Below are 16,597 nucleotides of genomic sequence, written 5' to 3' on the forward strand. Positions count from 1 at the left end.
TCTGTCTCTCTTTTCCTCTTCTTCCCCTTCAGAAATTTTTCCACCCTTTCCTTTCTTTTTCTTTGATACCATCACATCTGTGTCAATTCATCACCACATCCTCCCAGGTTCTTTGCCTTCTGGAATATGGCATTGCAGGCACTCTAATCCTTTATTGTAGAAGCTGCCAGATCCTAGATAATCCTGGATAATCCTGACAAGGTTTGCTCCTTCATATTTTAATTGTTTTTGTCTGGCAGAGTTCAGTATTTTTTGCTTGCGATTGTAGTTCTAGAATTTCACAACAATGTCCCTTGGGTTTTTCCTTGTGGGATCTCTTTCTGAAGGTGATCAATGGATTTTTTCAACAAGTATTCCCCCCCTTTATTTCTAAAATATTGGAGCAGTTTTATTTGATGATCTCTTAAAGAATGTTATCCAAGCTTTTTTTTTTCTCCCAGGTAGGACAATAATCTTTAAACGTATCTTCTGGATCTATTGTCCAGGTTGGCTGTTTTTCACAATTTCACAATTTCTTCCATTTTTCCCATTCTTTTTAATTTGATTAAGTGATTCTTTCTGTCTTATAGAGTCACTACCTTCTATTTGCCCTGTTCTAGTTTTTAATGTGTCATTTTCTTCAGTTACCTTTTGTGTCTCTCTTTTTTTATTTGGTTAATTCTATTTTTGAAGGTGTGGTTTTCTTTTCTTTCTTTTTTTCTTTTTTTGGCATTTAGCCAATTGTATTTTTTAAATAGTTATTTTCTTCAATCAAAATTTTCCTTCCTTTTTCAAGCTGTTGATTCTCTCATTTCTTTTCTCATTTTTTCTTTTACCTCTCTTATTTGTCTTTTATGAGCCCTTCCAAAAAGCCTCTTTGGGCTTGAGACCAATTCGTATCATTTTTTGAGATTTCTTCTGTGCACCTTTTGTCCTTGTCTGAGTTGGTGTTTTGGTCTTTCCTGTCACCATAGTAGCTTTCTCTGGTCAAGGTTCTTTTCTGTTTCTTGTTCATTTTCTTACCTTTTCTTTTGGTATTTCATTTTTTTTTTACTTTATTGGTTGACCTCTACTTTTGGGATGAAGTGGACACTGTCCCAAGCTTCCTGGGCAGTTCTGAGCCTTTGCTTTGAGCACACAAGCCACTATGTTTGCAGATGGTATCTTTATCTGTTCTTTCCAAGAAAAACCCTGGTTTTCCAGAATTTGCTTTCTGAGTTGGGAGTGGGTAAGGTCATATTGGTTTGCTCCACTATTGAGTGATCACTGAGTGTCTCAGTTGCTGATCCTCTCTAATTAAACCCCTCTCACTGGCTTTCCCAAATGCTGTCAGAGCTAGGCTGAACATCCCAGTCTCATCCAGTGAGACTGACCTTTCTTCAAGTTTTTCCAAATCATCAGTTGGAGAGTGGTTTCATTCATCAGACTTTGTTTCAAGGATGGGTTTCATGTAGTTTTCTAGGGAAACTGGGAGAGATCAAACAGCTTCCTGGCTTCACTCTGCCAACTTGGCTCTATCCCCAGAAGTTTCATTTATTTTTTTTAAATATAAAACATATCAAGAGACAGTGAGACTAAAATATGAAGGCTATCTAAATGAATTAAGAATATTTAGCCTAGAAAAGAAAAAAGAAAAACATTTGCCTCTAACTATTTGAAGAGGCATTTGAATGTATTATTAGAGTCATAATTTGCTTAAAAATTGAAATTAAAAAGGAAATACATTTTGATATAGAATGCATTATTGCATATATTGAGTTGAATGAAATGACTCAGATCTTCCTTCCAACAATGAATGTATGAGTGATTGTAGCTTTTTTAAAAATTAAATCATTACTATACCCCTACTGCCCTCTCTCATCTCCCCCCAATTATCTTGAATTTTAACATTGAATATTTATAGGAGAATTGCTTATTTATAAGGCTACTAAATTTCTTATAATTATAATCAGATTTATTCTAATGTTATTTTCTCCACTGTATCTCAATATTGCAGAATGTGAAGGACAATTTGCAAAGAATTTCAAGTCAGGTTGATGTCATTCACAATAAGAAGACAGCAGCCTTACAAAATGCTATACCTGTGGAAGCTACTAAGATAAAAGAAGCTCTAACTCAACTCAATTTGCAGTGGGAGACAGTTAACAAGATATATAAGGATCGACAAGGGTAGGTAACTTTTCCAGTTTATTGTCTTGAATTGTACTTGTTTTTTGAACTTTATTTTCTGGAACAGGTAAGAGTGCAGGAATCAAATCTCATCTGCTTTAAGTTGGAAATTGATTTTAAAATATTTCTTTACATTAAGTTTTAATCTTTGTTGTGAGAAGATAAATGTAATAGAAGCATTTGACTGTAATTTAAGCATGTCTCCTTAATTATATATGTATATATTTACATGTATACATGTATTAATTTAAACCTAATTTTAATTACAATGTTATTATACTTTTGTTTTAATGCCTAAAGCTATGGATTATTTGAATGGATCCTATCACCGGCAAAATTTTACATAACTTTTCCAACCTTATTGACTTTAGGAGGGTACTTTTTATTCTTCCTGCCAAATTCTATACTATTGAATAATTTGTTGTTGTTGTTGATTTAACTAAGGGAATCAATAAATAGAAATTTTTAAAATTCTGGTCCATGATAGTTAAACATAACTCAACATAGCAAGCACCTACACAGTTGAAGTTTCGCTTTCTACATTTCCTCTTTTATACCCTGAGCTACAGCCTGCCTCCCTACTTGAATTTATTGTCTTTACATATAGTCTGTTTATATTATAGATTTGTCTCTCTCTTTAGAATGTATACTTCTTGAAGCTAGGGATCATTTTATTCATTTGATTTACATCTCTAGTATAGTGATTAATAAATATTTATTGATTACTAAATTAAGGTCTTCTTTCAATAGTCATAGAGGAGATGAAGAACATATAATTAAATCTATTGCATTTAGTCTCCATTTAACTTTGGGTCTTTCCTTCATTGCACGGTTGTTGTTGTGGAGTAATTTCAGTCCTGACTTTTTGTGATTCTATTTGGTTTTTTTCTGGCAAAGGTACTAGAATAGTTTGCTATTTCCTTCTCCAGTTCATTTTATACATAAAGAACTAAGTCAAACAGGATTAAGTAAGTGACTTGCTCAGGATCACATAGCTAATAACTGTCTGAGTCCAGGTTTCACTTTGTGAAGATGAGTCTTCCTAACTTCCTAATTTATTTCAATGTGCAACTTAGCTATACTATTTCTTGCTATTCTTATAGCAAATCAATTAATAATCATTATTTTAAGACAAATTCCTTTAAAAAACAGAAAATAAACACAATTTAAAGATCAGTGATGCTAGTTTGCCATTCAAGGAGGTGAGGGTGAAGATAAAAGGTGAGGAGTAAAAAGGGGATACTAGTTTACTGGGTTAATGAGCCAAACAGGGCTCCAACTATTCATTCTTATATTCAGTTAGAGATAAGCAACACCCTTCTTCACTTGGAATTTGTTATTGGCTGCTGGGTGTTCTATATTCTTTCCCATTCCTCTTCTCTCTGAGGATCTCCGGACTGTCTACAAGAACCTCAGTTTCTTTCTCAACAACCCTTCAGTCACTTTTTCCACCTGGAGGGAAGAAAACCCAACAAATAAACATATTTTCCAATAGTTTCCTTTCCTGAAAAGGAATAGCCTCTTCAGTCATAAAGGCTTCAATGAGCATTATATGAGACTCAGGAAATGTAATATTTTAACAGCACTGACCTCAGGATATTGTGCTTTACCTTTTGGGGGTGGGGGAAGAGAGGGTGTGTAGAGAGCAGGGTGGTTAAGACCACTCCTCATATTGTAATGTAGTGGGGAAAGTAAATGTTTTCATTTATAGACTGAGATTCAAATCCATTTCCTAATTCTATGACCACAGGTCTATCTCCTCTTCCCTTTAAATCTCAATTTACTTATCTAATTATATTTGCACTACTTACCTCACAGGGTCCTTGAAAAAATCAAATGTAAAAGATACATAAACTACAAAGCATTCCAGCCAGGTTTCTAGGATCAACCATATTCACTTGTAGATCATTCCTTAACTCAGAGCTGTTTGATTCATTCACTTAATTAGTCATGATTCTGAACTCTAATGTGATCTAAGCATATGTTTTAATTTTTTTTAATTTGTAAATCAACTTAGGTTTCATTAACTAATGATTTGGTTCAAATCTCTACTCAAGTTTACTCAATATTAAATAAACTAGAGAAATCTTCCCGGTAATATTTTTTCATATTTCTTCAATCAGAAAGCCTCTTAAGATTCTTTAATTAAATAAATATTAAAGCCACTGTATATGAACTCTATTAAAAAATATAATCAGTAATGAAACACATAAAAGGATAAAATAGTATTTTTACTGTGAGGAAGACTAAGACCAGAGACACCACAACCCTGACCATGAGGTTTGTTAAAAAAAATTCACATACAATTTAGTTCCTGTTTACAAGCTTAAAAAGGAAAGATTTCTCTATTTCACTTCTCTTAGTGATTTCAGTTCTTCTGTAGTTAAGACAAAAAAAAATTCTCTTCATAATAGTTATTCCTCATAGAATTATCTTTATAATATTTCTTTACAATCTAACATCTAAGATAATTCTAGGAGCAAAGACTTTTCTCTTTATTTTATATCTTCTCTATAGTTTATTTATATTAAATGGGACTATTATAAGTGTATGTTATCTATTCTCAACTTCAGGGAGATAATTTTTCTACTCTTTAATTGATTTTTTCCCCAATGGTGTCAGCCTCCAGGGGAAATGGGAGACCACTAATCCATGAATAAGGATCCCTATGGGGAAGCTTAGTTGAACATGTAATATTATATGTGTTATATTGTATGTTTTATTTCTTAGTTTAAAATTTCACAAAAATATTTTAATCTAGTTCTGGAGCACTTGAAAGTGTTGTGGGCAGCATAGGGAAGCTATGTGCATGTGGAATAAATACTAAAAGTTCAGCTCTGACACCTGGACTCTATTTCCATTTTTGTTCCAAACCTTTTCTTTATTCTAAAAAACATGCCACACAACTGCTTTTAGTACTCTAAAAGCAAAAATGCTCATCTCAAACTTTGCTGGGAAAATAGAGGCTATTTGCTCTCAGCTTGCTCTTATCCCCTCCTCTTCAAAACCCCTTGGCATCATTCCCAATTTTGGCTGAGTGAATTGAGGTTAAGTGACTTGCCCAGGATCACACAGCTATGAAGTGTTAACTGTCTGAGGTCAGATTTGAACTCAGGTTCAGTGCTGGTGCTCTATCCACTATGCCACCTAGCTACCCCAAGGTCATGTACTCTTGATCACATTTTTTTTTCCATCTCCTCCAGTAGATTCTCTTTCTTCCTCACTTCCGTTTCTCCTTCTCCCCTCCTCTCTCTAGCTCTGTCTTGTAAAGAGTAAATAGAAATTAAATTTGATGTATGTGTTCATTCCATAAACTAGCTCTCTCTCTCAGATTCAAAGAGTAAATACAGTCTTGTTTTGCATCAGGAAAATTGAATTAATTTATAAAAATAAATTATATCTGTACATACATGTACATACATGTAAATATAAAATATCACTCCACACTCCTTCGCCTAATTTCAGGAGGGAACTATATACTATCAGACATATTCTAGGATAGATAAATTATCTCTAAACTCATCATACCCTTGGATCCACACTACCAAAAAAGCCTGGATTTGAACATATCTATAATGCTTAAAGGATGGAAAGATTTTCACCTTAGTCATGTTTGTTTTGAACCTGAGCTACTATATCATTTGACTTGACTCAAATGATATATATTCAAGTGTCTTTCTTGTAACAGGACACAAAAAAGAGACAGAGACAGAAAGAGAAAGAGAGAGAGAGAGAGAGAGAGAGAGAGAGAGAGAGAGAGAGAGAGAGAGAGAAAGAGAGAGAGAGAGAGAGAACACATCAGAGAGAGGGAGGGGGAAAGAAAGAGGGAGAATTCATTCCAAAGAAGGAAATATCATCTAGAATGTATGTTTACACACACACACACACATACACACACACATATCAGATCACATCTAATTTCTGACTCTAGAAACTGTCTGCATAAATTGAGACCACACTGTAATCTCATGCACAATTGCTATTTCAATTAGCATTTTTAGCAGAACATTCAGTAACCTTTTTTTCCTCTCTTGATAACACAGGAAAAAATAAATCTTGTACTATCCAAAGGGAAATAATAATACACTAATTTTTGGGTTATCACTATTTGATTGTATCCTCTAAAATGGAAGTTAGAGAGACAGATGCATAATCTGGGAATATTTCCAGGGTCATCTTTTGCTAACTGAGATATTCAACTCTAACAGCATTCAGCAGGGCTCTTCCCTTAGTCACAGTGCCATCCATAGCGGGAAAGATACATGATAAACACATATAAGATGCTGACAGCTCAGGACAAGATTAACAACGGTGCTTCAGCCTTGGTCTCAGCCACGTACAAAGATTTATGTGTAATGATCTGCCTTTACTTTTCCTGATTTGTGTACAAGTACCAAATGGTTTTCTTTGCTATTGATATCAAAACATGGAAGACAATGAAGAGATTGTAGGTGGCATGGAAGTGAAAAGAACATAATTTCCCAGAAAACCTAATTAGATATCTTTGCCTAACTCTGTAAAAAAATAACTCTTGAATTTTTTTTCTGAGAAATAGAATGGAAAGGGTATAAAAGAAGAGAATGTGTATTTCAGTAAGGATTAAGTAAGTGCCTCCAATTTTTTTTCACTCTTCTGATACTGACCACTTCTTTATCATCTACAAGTTTGGTTTCATAGATTTATTCCATCAGGAACAGGATGTCTTTTAGAAAAATTAACAAAGTATTGTCATCATTTACCTTCTTTGTAAAAAAAAAAAAGTTAAATGTATGACTATAAGTTGACATGAATTAATGAACATTAATTAATTACTATTATAAAAAGCACTAAAGATATAAAAATAAAAGAGAGTTCCTGCTATCAAATAGTATATATATTCTAATAGTAAAGATGACATAGAGAAGATAGAAAAAATTTCCTGTAAAAGCAAATAAGGCTTCTTATTTAATAACATTTCCATTGATAAAGTTAGATCCATTTCCAATGATGAATCTTTTGACAGTGCTGAAGACTAAATTGATAAGAATTTTTTTTCTTCTGAGTTTTCAATAGATGTGGCGATAGCAATTGTAGAATGTAATTATGTGTATGTTAGACATATCTAAAGAAAACAAGATAAACATTTCCCCTTGACTGAAGTCACAGAAAAGACTTTGCATTCCAAGGCAACACACAAACACAGATACACACACACACACACACACACACACACACACACATACATACATACATACACATTAGCATACATGTAATAATGATCTCCACATTATAAATGTTTCTTTTTTGTATGCTTGTTAAGAAATTCTTTCCTGTTTGTGATATAACTCATTATCAGTTCTTCTACACATTTATCTTCTCCTCTAGGAATCATGAATTTTAAAAATTTATATAATGCTCACAATTGTACATGTAGGTAACAAATAACATTTGATGGTAAATAAAATAGTGATGAAAGTTGTTACTTTGAAAATATGAGTATGAAGTATATATTAAAAACTGAACCATCTCAAACATTATGAAAAACACATTTTAATAACCTGTCATTCCTTATCTTTTCTAGAACTTACATTCTTTCATATTTCAATTTAATACTCCCTTACTCTTTGCACTCTCTCTGGTGACTTATACTGCTCTTCCTTTTCAAGTGTGAATTTCACCCTATATTCTATAACTTAATCCTTACTTGTCAAAGAAATAATTAGCACTTAGTAAATGTCTTTCAGTAGCCCCCTGTTTTATTTTACTTTACATACAATGGGTCAATGGTTAAAGTACACTTAGAATACTTCAATGGATCCAGAATCTCATTAGGAGAAATATTCTCATTTTTAATACAAAATGCAAGTTTTCTATGCAGTACCAACCTATACCATCCTTGCCCCCATCTTTTCATAAATCTTACATAAAAGAACAACTTCATGTGTTAGAGATTTTTCTCTGATTCTTTGAATACTTTGTGGATACTAATGTAATACTTGGTATATCAGTTGTCTTTCTTATCTCATAAACAGCCCCCCTCATTTTCCAGTGAAATGTATACTTGATATTGTCTTTTATAAAAATCTTCTTATTATTTTCATATTATTAACAGCAGCAGCAACATCAACAACAATAATATATAACCCATTATTCTAGGCACATGCTAAGCACTTTATAAATATTATCTTATTAAATCTTCAAAACAACTCTGAAATATAGGTAATCTTACAATCACCATTTTATAGTTGAGAAAACTGAAGCAAATAAATGGCAAGGTACTTTGTATGTAAAAGTTATTCTAAGGTCTAACACAATGCCTGAGATTAAATAATACTTAAATTTTTGTTAACTGATTGATTATTCACAAAATAAATCATAGGATTGGTCTACTTCCTGATATCTACAATGAGCTTTACTGTCCAAAAAGCATTTTAAGGTAAGAAAGTTAAAACACAATGAATTTAATTTATGTTTATCAATGCCCAAATAATAAACATTAGTACATGATTAGTAATGTGACTTTAGAAATAAGAATAAATGTTTTTCAAGTATGGTGTGACAGTAGAATTAGTTACTTAAAACAGACCTTGATCATTGTTAATTTGTTTACTTTTGAATATAAATTTAAGCATATTTTGTTAAGTATTATTAATTTTAATTAATTCTCAATGCAAATTTTATTAAAATATAACTCATTAAAGTTAAACATAAAGGAATTTAGTGAAGGTGAACATCTGTATTTGTTTCATGAGATTTATTTGAAAAACACTTAAATGGTAGTTTAAATATGCCCTTCAAATTACCATCTAGATGTTCCTTTTCTTAGTCTCCAGAGCACTCAAGTGATTCTGAGAGAAATGCTTTTTGTGATTACCATTTCAGGCAGGATAATTTGTCTTATATCTTAAATGTCTTTAGAATGTTCCTGTAAATCTTTTTTAGTTCATAACTACTTTAGTTTGAAACTTGCTTTAGTTGATCAGAAAATAACTAGAAAGAAAATTCAAATATTTAAAAATATATAAATATAGCCATATTTAAAATCAGATATCTATACATGCATACATTTGAAATTCATTTGTATTCTTCCATTTAAATATTATAGTTATATACCTCCTATTGAAAAATTCATACGTACACATCTGTGTATATTTAGGTATGAATATACAAATGTATCCATGGAGTTGTTTTTTATATTAATTAAACCTAAGAAATTTCTTAGAAATCATACATTTCTATACCAAGCCAGTCTAACAAACTGTAACAAAGAGCACTGAATATGTATAGACAAATCTTAAAATAAAACCTGCCTCTAAGAAACTTACCTTCTAGTGGGTATACAAAAATCTAAATAGCTAAGTATAAATGTGATAATTTGAGAAGGTGTGAGCACCAACAACTACAAAATTAAGAGTGACTTCCCATAGGAGACAGTATATGAATTGATCTTTGGGTAGATCTAGTAAGTCACTTGAATGTCCTTTTCTCTTCTCTTCCTCATTTTTGATGATTTGTTCATCCTAACTTGCCTTGGAAATTTGTAGGGCTCCCCAATAAGGTAGCTATACTTCTATAACTCCCTCAGCTTTCTGAAGGTAACTCTATTAGGGGGAATTCACCATTGTACAGTCTATCTCCTGAGCCCCCATCAGTGTATTTGTCACTTAATAAGTCAGCCAATTGTATTCCAGTAAGTGTTAATCAGAAATATTTGCTAAACAGCAAAGCAAGAATAATAATAACATAGAATTCTGCCTGTAAAGCAGGGACATATTCTCCCTACAGTAGCCCCATGGTAAGTTAGTAAGAACAAATTTATATAACCATAACAGAAAAAGAAAAGGAACATGGACAATTTGTATAGAAGAAAAACTCAAAACTGTTGCCTGTAACCTTTGATGACCTTTTTCTCCCTCGAGAAGAGCCCACAGAATAATTCAATAACATTTAAGATGACTCCTCAGTTTATTATTCGATTTGAGCCATTCAAATTCTGAAAATTCTTTCTGAATTTTCTCTGAATCTAACCTTGATTAATAATCTCTTATAAGATTAGCCCGTAGCTCTAAGTTGTTCTCTCAAAGTTCTTTGAATTTTCAGTTCACAGAAATAATATTTATAAAGCAATTAGCACAAAACCTTGCACATATTAGGTGCCTTATAAATAATTTTATCCTTTCCCTTTAGCCCTCAACTCAAATTTATCATGCTAACCCTCAGCAGAGAAATTTCAATGAGAAAATTAATTACTATCTCATGGTCATAAATCAAAATAGTATGAATATTATTTTGGGTACTAGCATATTCTTTCTGATGGCCCTGGACTATTGATTTGAAAATCTTTTCATTTTCATTTTAGCCTTGCATCTCCTCACCTATTTTGGGGAGTTATATAGTCCAGTATTCCTACCAAAGTTAAGAGTATTGCCTTACCAGTGGCCAAAATGTCCTGCATTCTTACGCAGAAAATTTTGGCCTATATTGGCCAAGTAGAGACATACCATAGGGATATGAAACCTCTGGAGAGCTATCTCTTTGGTTATACAGATAGTACTGAAAACAGTTTAATTTGTATTCTCTCAGTCTTTCTTTCTCTCTCTTTCCCCTCACCCCCTCTGTTTTCCTTCCCCACCCCCCACCTATCCCAAGTAAATTTTTCAAATCACCTAATTTCTTCTATAGAGATGCCCTAACCTTTCAACCAAAATTAGAGTACTCTCATGCTGAACCAATTCAGTATTTCTGAATAGTCATTAACTCACTCCATTTAGTTCTGCCACATTCCTCAATCTACCAAAATGCTAGTTTTTATTACCATATCCGTTGAAAATAAATCTCAATGTCCCTCAAATATATTTTGAGTATAATTGATAACTAAAAATAGTCGAGTTCTCTCACTAACTGATCTTCCCAAATGTTTGTGATTTACTAGCATTCTCCTACAATAACAAATTTCAGAGATGCTAAAAATCCTAATGAGAATAGAATTTTGAAAAAATATTGGAAAAAATAGTTTTCTTATCCAATTTGCATGTGACATGAAACTAGGAGTTAGAAATGTGTAGAACGGATGCTAGACCCCCTTTCTCAAATTAATTAATCAGAGATATCTTCAGGTACAAAGAGAAAGTATTTATTTAATCCCTGCAGGGAGAGGTCCAGAAGCACCAGGGAGTTATTCCAACTTCTGCCATGTGCCCCTGAATCCAGTCAGAAGTAGAACAGCTGGTTAAATAGGAAAAAGACCCAAGCCTTTTCATTGGATAAGCAAAAGAACATAACCATCCTTGACCAATGACCACCAATGTCGTCCACCTCACACAGGTCATGTCACTTCCTGCAACTTCACTAACTTTCCGTCACCTCCTGTAACCTAGAGTTCAAGACTGTGAATAGGGATCATGTGACTTAGATCTAGTCTCAACACTGAGAAATACTTCATCCATTCCATTCCATTGTTAGATGGGATGTTAGATTTAGGGATACAAAAAGATCTTAGCAGTTTGGAATTATTAGCCAAATATTTCATTGTTCAGTTCGATCAGAATCGAACAAATGGAATTGAATGACTCGAGGAGACACCAAGAATCAGTCAAGCAAAACCAAAAAAATGAAACAATGGAAAAAAATGTCCAATACCTTCTTGGGAAAACAAGAAACCTGCAAAATAGATCTAGGAGAGACAATCTGAGAATCATTGGACTCCTGGAAAAATATGATGAAAAAAAGAACCTGCACACTATTTTCCAGTAAATCATCAAAGAGAACTGCCCAGAAGTTATAGAAACAGAGGGTAAAATAGAAATTGAAAGAATTCATCAATCACCTACTGAAAGGGACCCTAAAATCAAAACACCAAGAAATATAGTGGCCAAATTCCAGAACTATCAGATGAAAAAAAAAAAAAAATACTACAAGATGCTAGAAAAAATCAGTTCAAATATAGAAGAGTCACAATAAGGATTACCCAGGATCTAGCAGCATTCACATTAAAGGGATTGAAGGGCTTGGAATATGATATTTTGAAAGGCTGAGGAACTTGGTATGCAGTCAAAATGAGCATCTTTTTTCCAGGGAAGAAAATGGACTTTCAACAAAATAAGTGAATTTCATCTATTTTTGATGAAAAAACCGGAACTAAACAAAAAGTTTGATCTACAAATATAGAACTCAAGAGAAACCTAAAAAGATAAAAAGAAATCTTGGGAATTATATTTCTGCTATAATGATATATAAAGAATACATGTATACTTTGTTCTAGAAACTAGAGGTGGAAAGGAAATTGTACCTGGAAATGGGTAAAGTGGGAGTACTACATCTCACAAAGAGGCAAAGGAACCTATTATATCTGAGAGAAAAAATAGAGGGGGATAAGCATAGTGTGTATCTTACTGCAGAATTGGCTTAAAGAGAAAAATAACAGACATATTCAATTTATGGTGATACTTCTCCCACCTCATGGAAAAGTAGGAGGGGAAAAGGGAAAAGGGAAAGAGTAAGCTAAGCAGAAGGGTAAGAGGAAAGGCTAAAAGGAAAAGGGGTAAGATAGAGGGAGGAATTCTAAGATGAGGGATACTCTAAGAGGAGGGATACTAAAAAGGGAGGTCTGTGAGAAGCAAGTAGTGCTCATAAGTTTAATACTGGGGAGGGGAATAAGGGGAAAGGAAAGGAGAAAAGCATAAGCAGGGGTTAACAAGATGGCAAGTAATACAGAATTGGTAATTTTAGACATAAATGTGAATGGGGTAAACTCCCCCATAAAGAGGAAGCAGTTAGCAGACTGGATTAAAAGCCAGAATCCTACAGTATGTTGTTTACAGGAAACTCTCCTGAAACAGGGTGATACATACAGAGTGAAGGTAAACGGTTGGAATGGAATCTACTTTGCTTCAGGTGAAGTAAAAAAAAGCGGGGGTAGTCATCCTCATCTCAGATCAAGTAAAAGCAAAAATTAATCTAATTAAAAGAGATAAAAAAAGGGCACTATATCTTGCTAAAGGGTAGCATAGATAATGAAGCAATATCAATATTAAACATATATGCACCAAATGGTATAGCATTTAAATTCTTAAAAGAGAAATTAAGAGAGCTGCAAGAAGAAATAGACAGCAAAACTATAATAGTGGGAGATCTCAGCCTTGCACTCTCAGAATTAGATAAATCAAACCACAAAATAAATAAGAAAGAAGTCAAAGAGGTAAATAGAATACTAGAAAAGTTAGATATGATAGATCTTTGGAGAAAACAAAATGGAGACAGAAAGGAGTATACTTTCTTCTCAGCAGTTCATGGAACCTATACAAAAACTGACCATATATTAGGACATAAAAAGCTCAAACTCAGATGCAGTAAGGCAGAAATAGTAAATGCATCCTTTTCAGACCATGATGCAATGAAAATTACATTCAATAAAAAGCCAGGGGAAAATAGACCAAAAAATAATTGGAAACTAAATAATTTCATACTAAAGAATGATTGGGTAGAACAGCAAATCATAGACATAATTAATAACTTCACCCAAGAAAATGACAGTAATGAGATGTCATACCAAAATGTGTGGGATGCAGCCAAAGCAGTAATAAGAGGAAATTTTATATCTCTAGAGGCCTACTTGCATAAAATAGAGAAAGAGAAGGTTAATGAATTGGGCTTACAATTAAAATGTTGGAAAAGGAACAAATTAAAAACCCCCAGTCAAACACTAAACTTGAATTTCTAAAAATAACAAGAGAGATCAATAAAATTGAAAGTAAAAAAACTATTGAATTAATTAATAAAAATAAGAGTTGGTTCTATGAAAAAAACCAACAAAATAGACAAATCCTTAGTAAATCTAATTTTAAAAAGGAAAAAAGAAAATCAAATTGTTAGTCTTAAAAATGAAAAGAGAGAACTCGCCACTAATGAAGAGAAAATTAGAGCAATAATTAGGAGTTACTTTGCCCAACTTTATGCCAATAAATTCGATAACTTAAATGAAATGGAAGAATATCTTCAAAAATATAGCTTGCCCAAATTAACAGAGGAAGAAGTAAATAGTATAAACAGTCCTATTTTAGAAAAAAAAATAGAACAAGCTATTAGCCAACTCCCTAAGAAAAAATCCTTAGGACAGGATGGATTTACATGTGAATTCTACCAAATATTTAAAGACCAATTAACTCCAATGCAATATAAACTATTTGAAAAAGAGGGGTTGAAGAAGTCCTACAAAATTCCTTTTATGACACAGACAAGGTACTGATACCTAAACAGGTAGGTTGAAAACAGAGAAAGAAAATTATAGACCAATCTCCCTAATGAATATTGATGCTAATATCTTAAATAAAATATTAGCAAAAAGATTACAGAAAATCATCCCCAGGATAATACACTATGACCAAGTAGGATTTATACCAGGAATGCAGGGCTGATTCAATATTAGGAAAACTCTTAGCATAATTGACTATATCAATAACCAAACTAATAAAAACCATATGATCATCTCAATAGATGCAGAAAAAGCATTTGATAAAACCCAACATCCTTTCCTAATAAAAATACTTGAGAGGATAGGAATAAATGGACTTTTGCTTAAAATAGTCAAGAACATGTATTTAAAACTGTCAGTAAGCCTCATATGTAATGGGGAAAAACTGGAACCTTTCCCAGTAAGATCAGGAGTGAAACCAAGGTTGCCCACTATCACCATTATTATTCAATATTGTATTAGAAACCCTAGCTTCGGCAATAAGAGTCGACAAAGAGATTAAAGGAATTAGAGTAGGTAATGAGGAAACCAAACTATCACTCTTTGCAGATGATATAATGGTATATTTTGAGAACCCCAGAGATTCTACTAAAAAGTTATTAGAAATAATTCATAACTTTAGCAAAGTTGCAGGATACAAAATAAATCCACATAAATGCTCAGCATTTTTATACATCACCAACAAATCCAAGAGCAAGAGATACAAAGAGAAATCCCATTCAAAATAACTGCCAATAGCATAAAATATTTGGGAATCCATCTATCAAAGGAAAGTCAGGAATTATATGAGCAAAATTACAAAACACTTTCCACACAAATAAAGTCAGATTTAAATAATTGGAAAACTATTAAGTGCTCTTGGGAAGGTTGAGCAAATATAATAAAGATGACAATACTCCCTAAACTAATCTATTTATTTAGTGCCATACCAATCATACTCCCAAGAAACTATTTTTATGATCTAGAAAAAATAACAACAAAATTCACATGGAAGAACAAAAGGTCAAGAATTTCAAGGGAATTAATGAAAAAAAAATCAAATGAAAGTGGCCTAGCTGTACCAGATTTAAAATTATATTATAAAGCAGCAGTTACCAAAACCATTTGGTATTGGCTAAGAAATAGACTAGTTGATCAGTAGAATAAGTTAGGTTCACAAGACAAAATAGTCAATAACTATAGCAATCTAGTGTTTGACAACCCCAAAAGATCCCAATTTTTGGGATAAGAATTCATTATTTGACAAAAACTGCTGGGAAAACTGGAATTAGTATGGCACAAATTAGGCATGGACCCACACTTAACACCATATACCAAGATAAGATCAAAATGGGTCTACCATTTAGGCATAAAGAATGAGATCATAAATAAATTAGAGGAACATAGGATAGTTTACCTCTCAGACTTGTGGAGGAGGAAGGATTTGTGACTAAAGAAGAACTAGACATCATTATTGATCATAAAATAGAAAATTTTGATTACAGCAAACTAAAAAGCCTTTGTACAAACAAAACTAATACAAACAAAGTTAGAAGGGAAGCAACAAACTGGGAAAACATTTTACAGTTAAAGATTCTGATAAAGGCCTCATTTCCAAAATATATAGAGAATTGACTCTAACTTATAAGAAATCAAGCTATTCTCCAATTGATAAATGATCAAAGGATATGAACAGACAATTTTTAGATGATTAAATTGAAACTATTTCCACTCATATGAAAGAGTGTTCCAAATCATTGATTTGGTCAGAGAAATGCAAATTAAGACAACTCTGAGATACCACTACACACCTGTCAGATTGGCTAAGATGACAGGAAAAAATAATGATGAATGTTGGAGGGGATGTGGGAAAAATAGGACACTGATGCATTGTTGGTGGAGTTGTGAACAAATCCAACCATTCTGGAGAGCAATCTGGAATTATGCCCCAAAAGTTATCAAACTGTGCATACCTTTGATCCAGCAATGCTATTACTGGGCTTAAACCCCAAAGAAATACTAAACAAGGGAAAGGGACCTGTATGTACCAAAATGTTTGTGGCAGCCCTTTTTGTAGTGGCTAGAAACTGGAAAATGAATGGATGCCCATCAATTGGAGAATGGTTGTGGTATATGAATGTTATGGAATATTATTGTTCCATAAGAAATAACCATCAGGATGAATACAGAGAGGTTTGGAGAGACTAAGTGAAATGAGCAGAACCAGGAGATCATTATATA

The 16,597-nt window shown here is 32.8% G+C and overlaps 1 protein-coding gene across 10 annotated transcripts in view; it reads left to right on the top strand.

Moving 5' to 3' along the window:
• Positions 1–16,597, top strand: part of DMD (dystrophin) — a 2,285,006-nt gene that overhangs the window by 1,077,746 nt on the left and 1,190,663 nt on the right. For all 10 annotated transcript variants that reach the window (XM_031963631.1, XM_031963630.1, XM_031963635.1 and 7 more), the window contains one exon: positions 1,976–2,148. In XM_031963631.1, the coding sequence (XP_031819491.1) occupies positions 1,976–2,148 (173 nt within the window). The remainder of the gene's footprint in view (positions 1–1,975; positions 2,149–16,597) is intronic.

The sequence above is a fragment of the Sarcophilus harrisii genome, chromosome 3, assembly GCF_902635505.1.
Source record: "Sarcophilus harrisii chromosome 3, mSarHar1.11, whole genome shotgun sequence".
NCBI classification, from domain to species: Eukaryota; Metazoa; Chordata; class Mammalia; order Dasyuromorphia; family Dasyuridae; genus Sarcophilus; species Sarcophilus harrisii.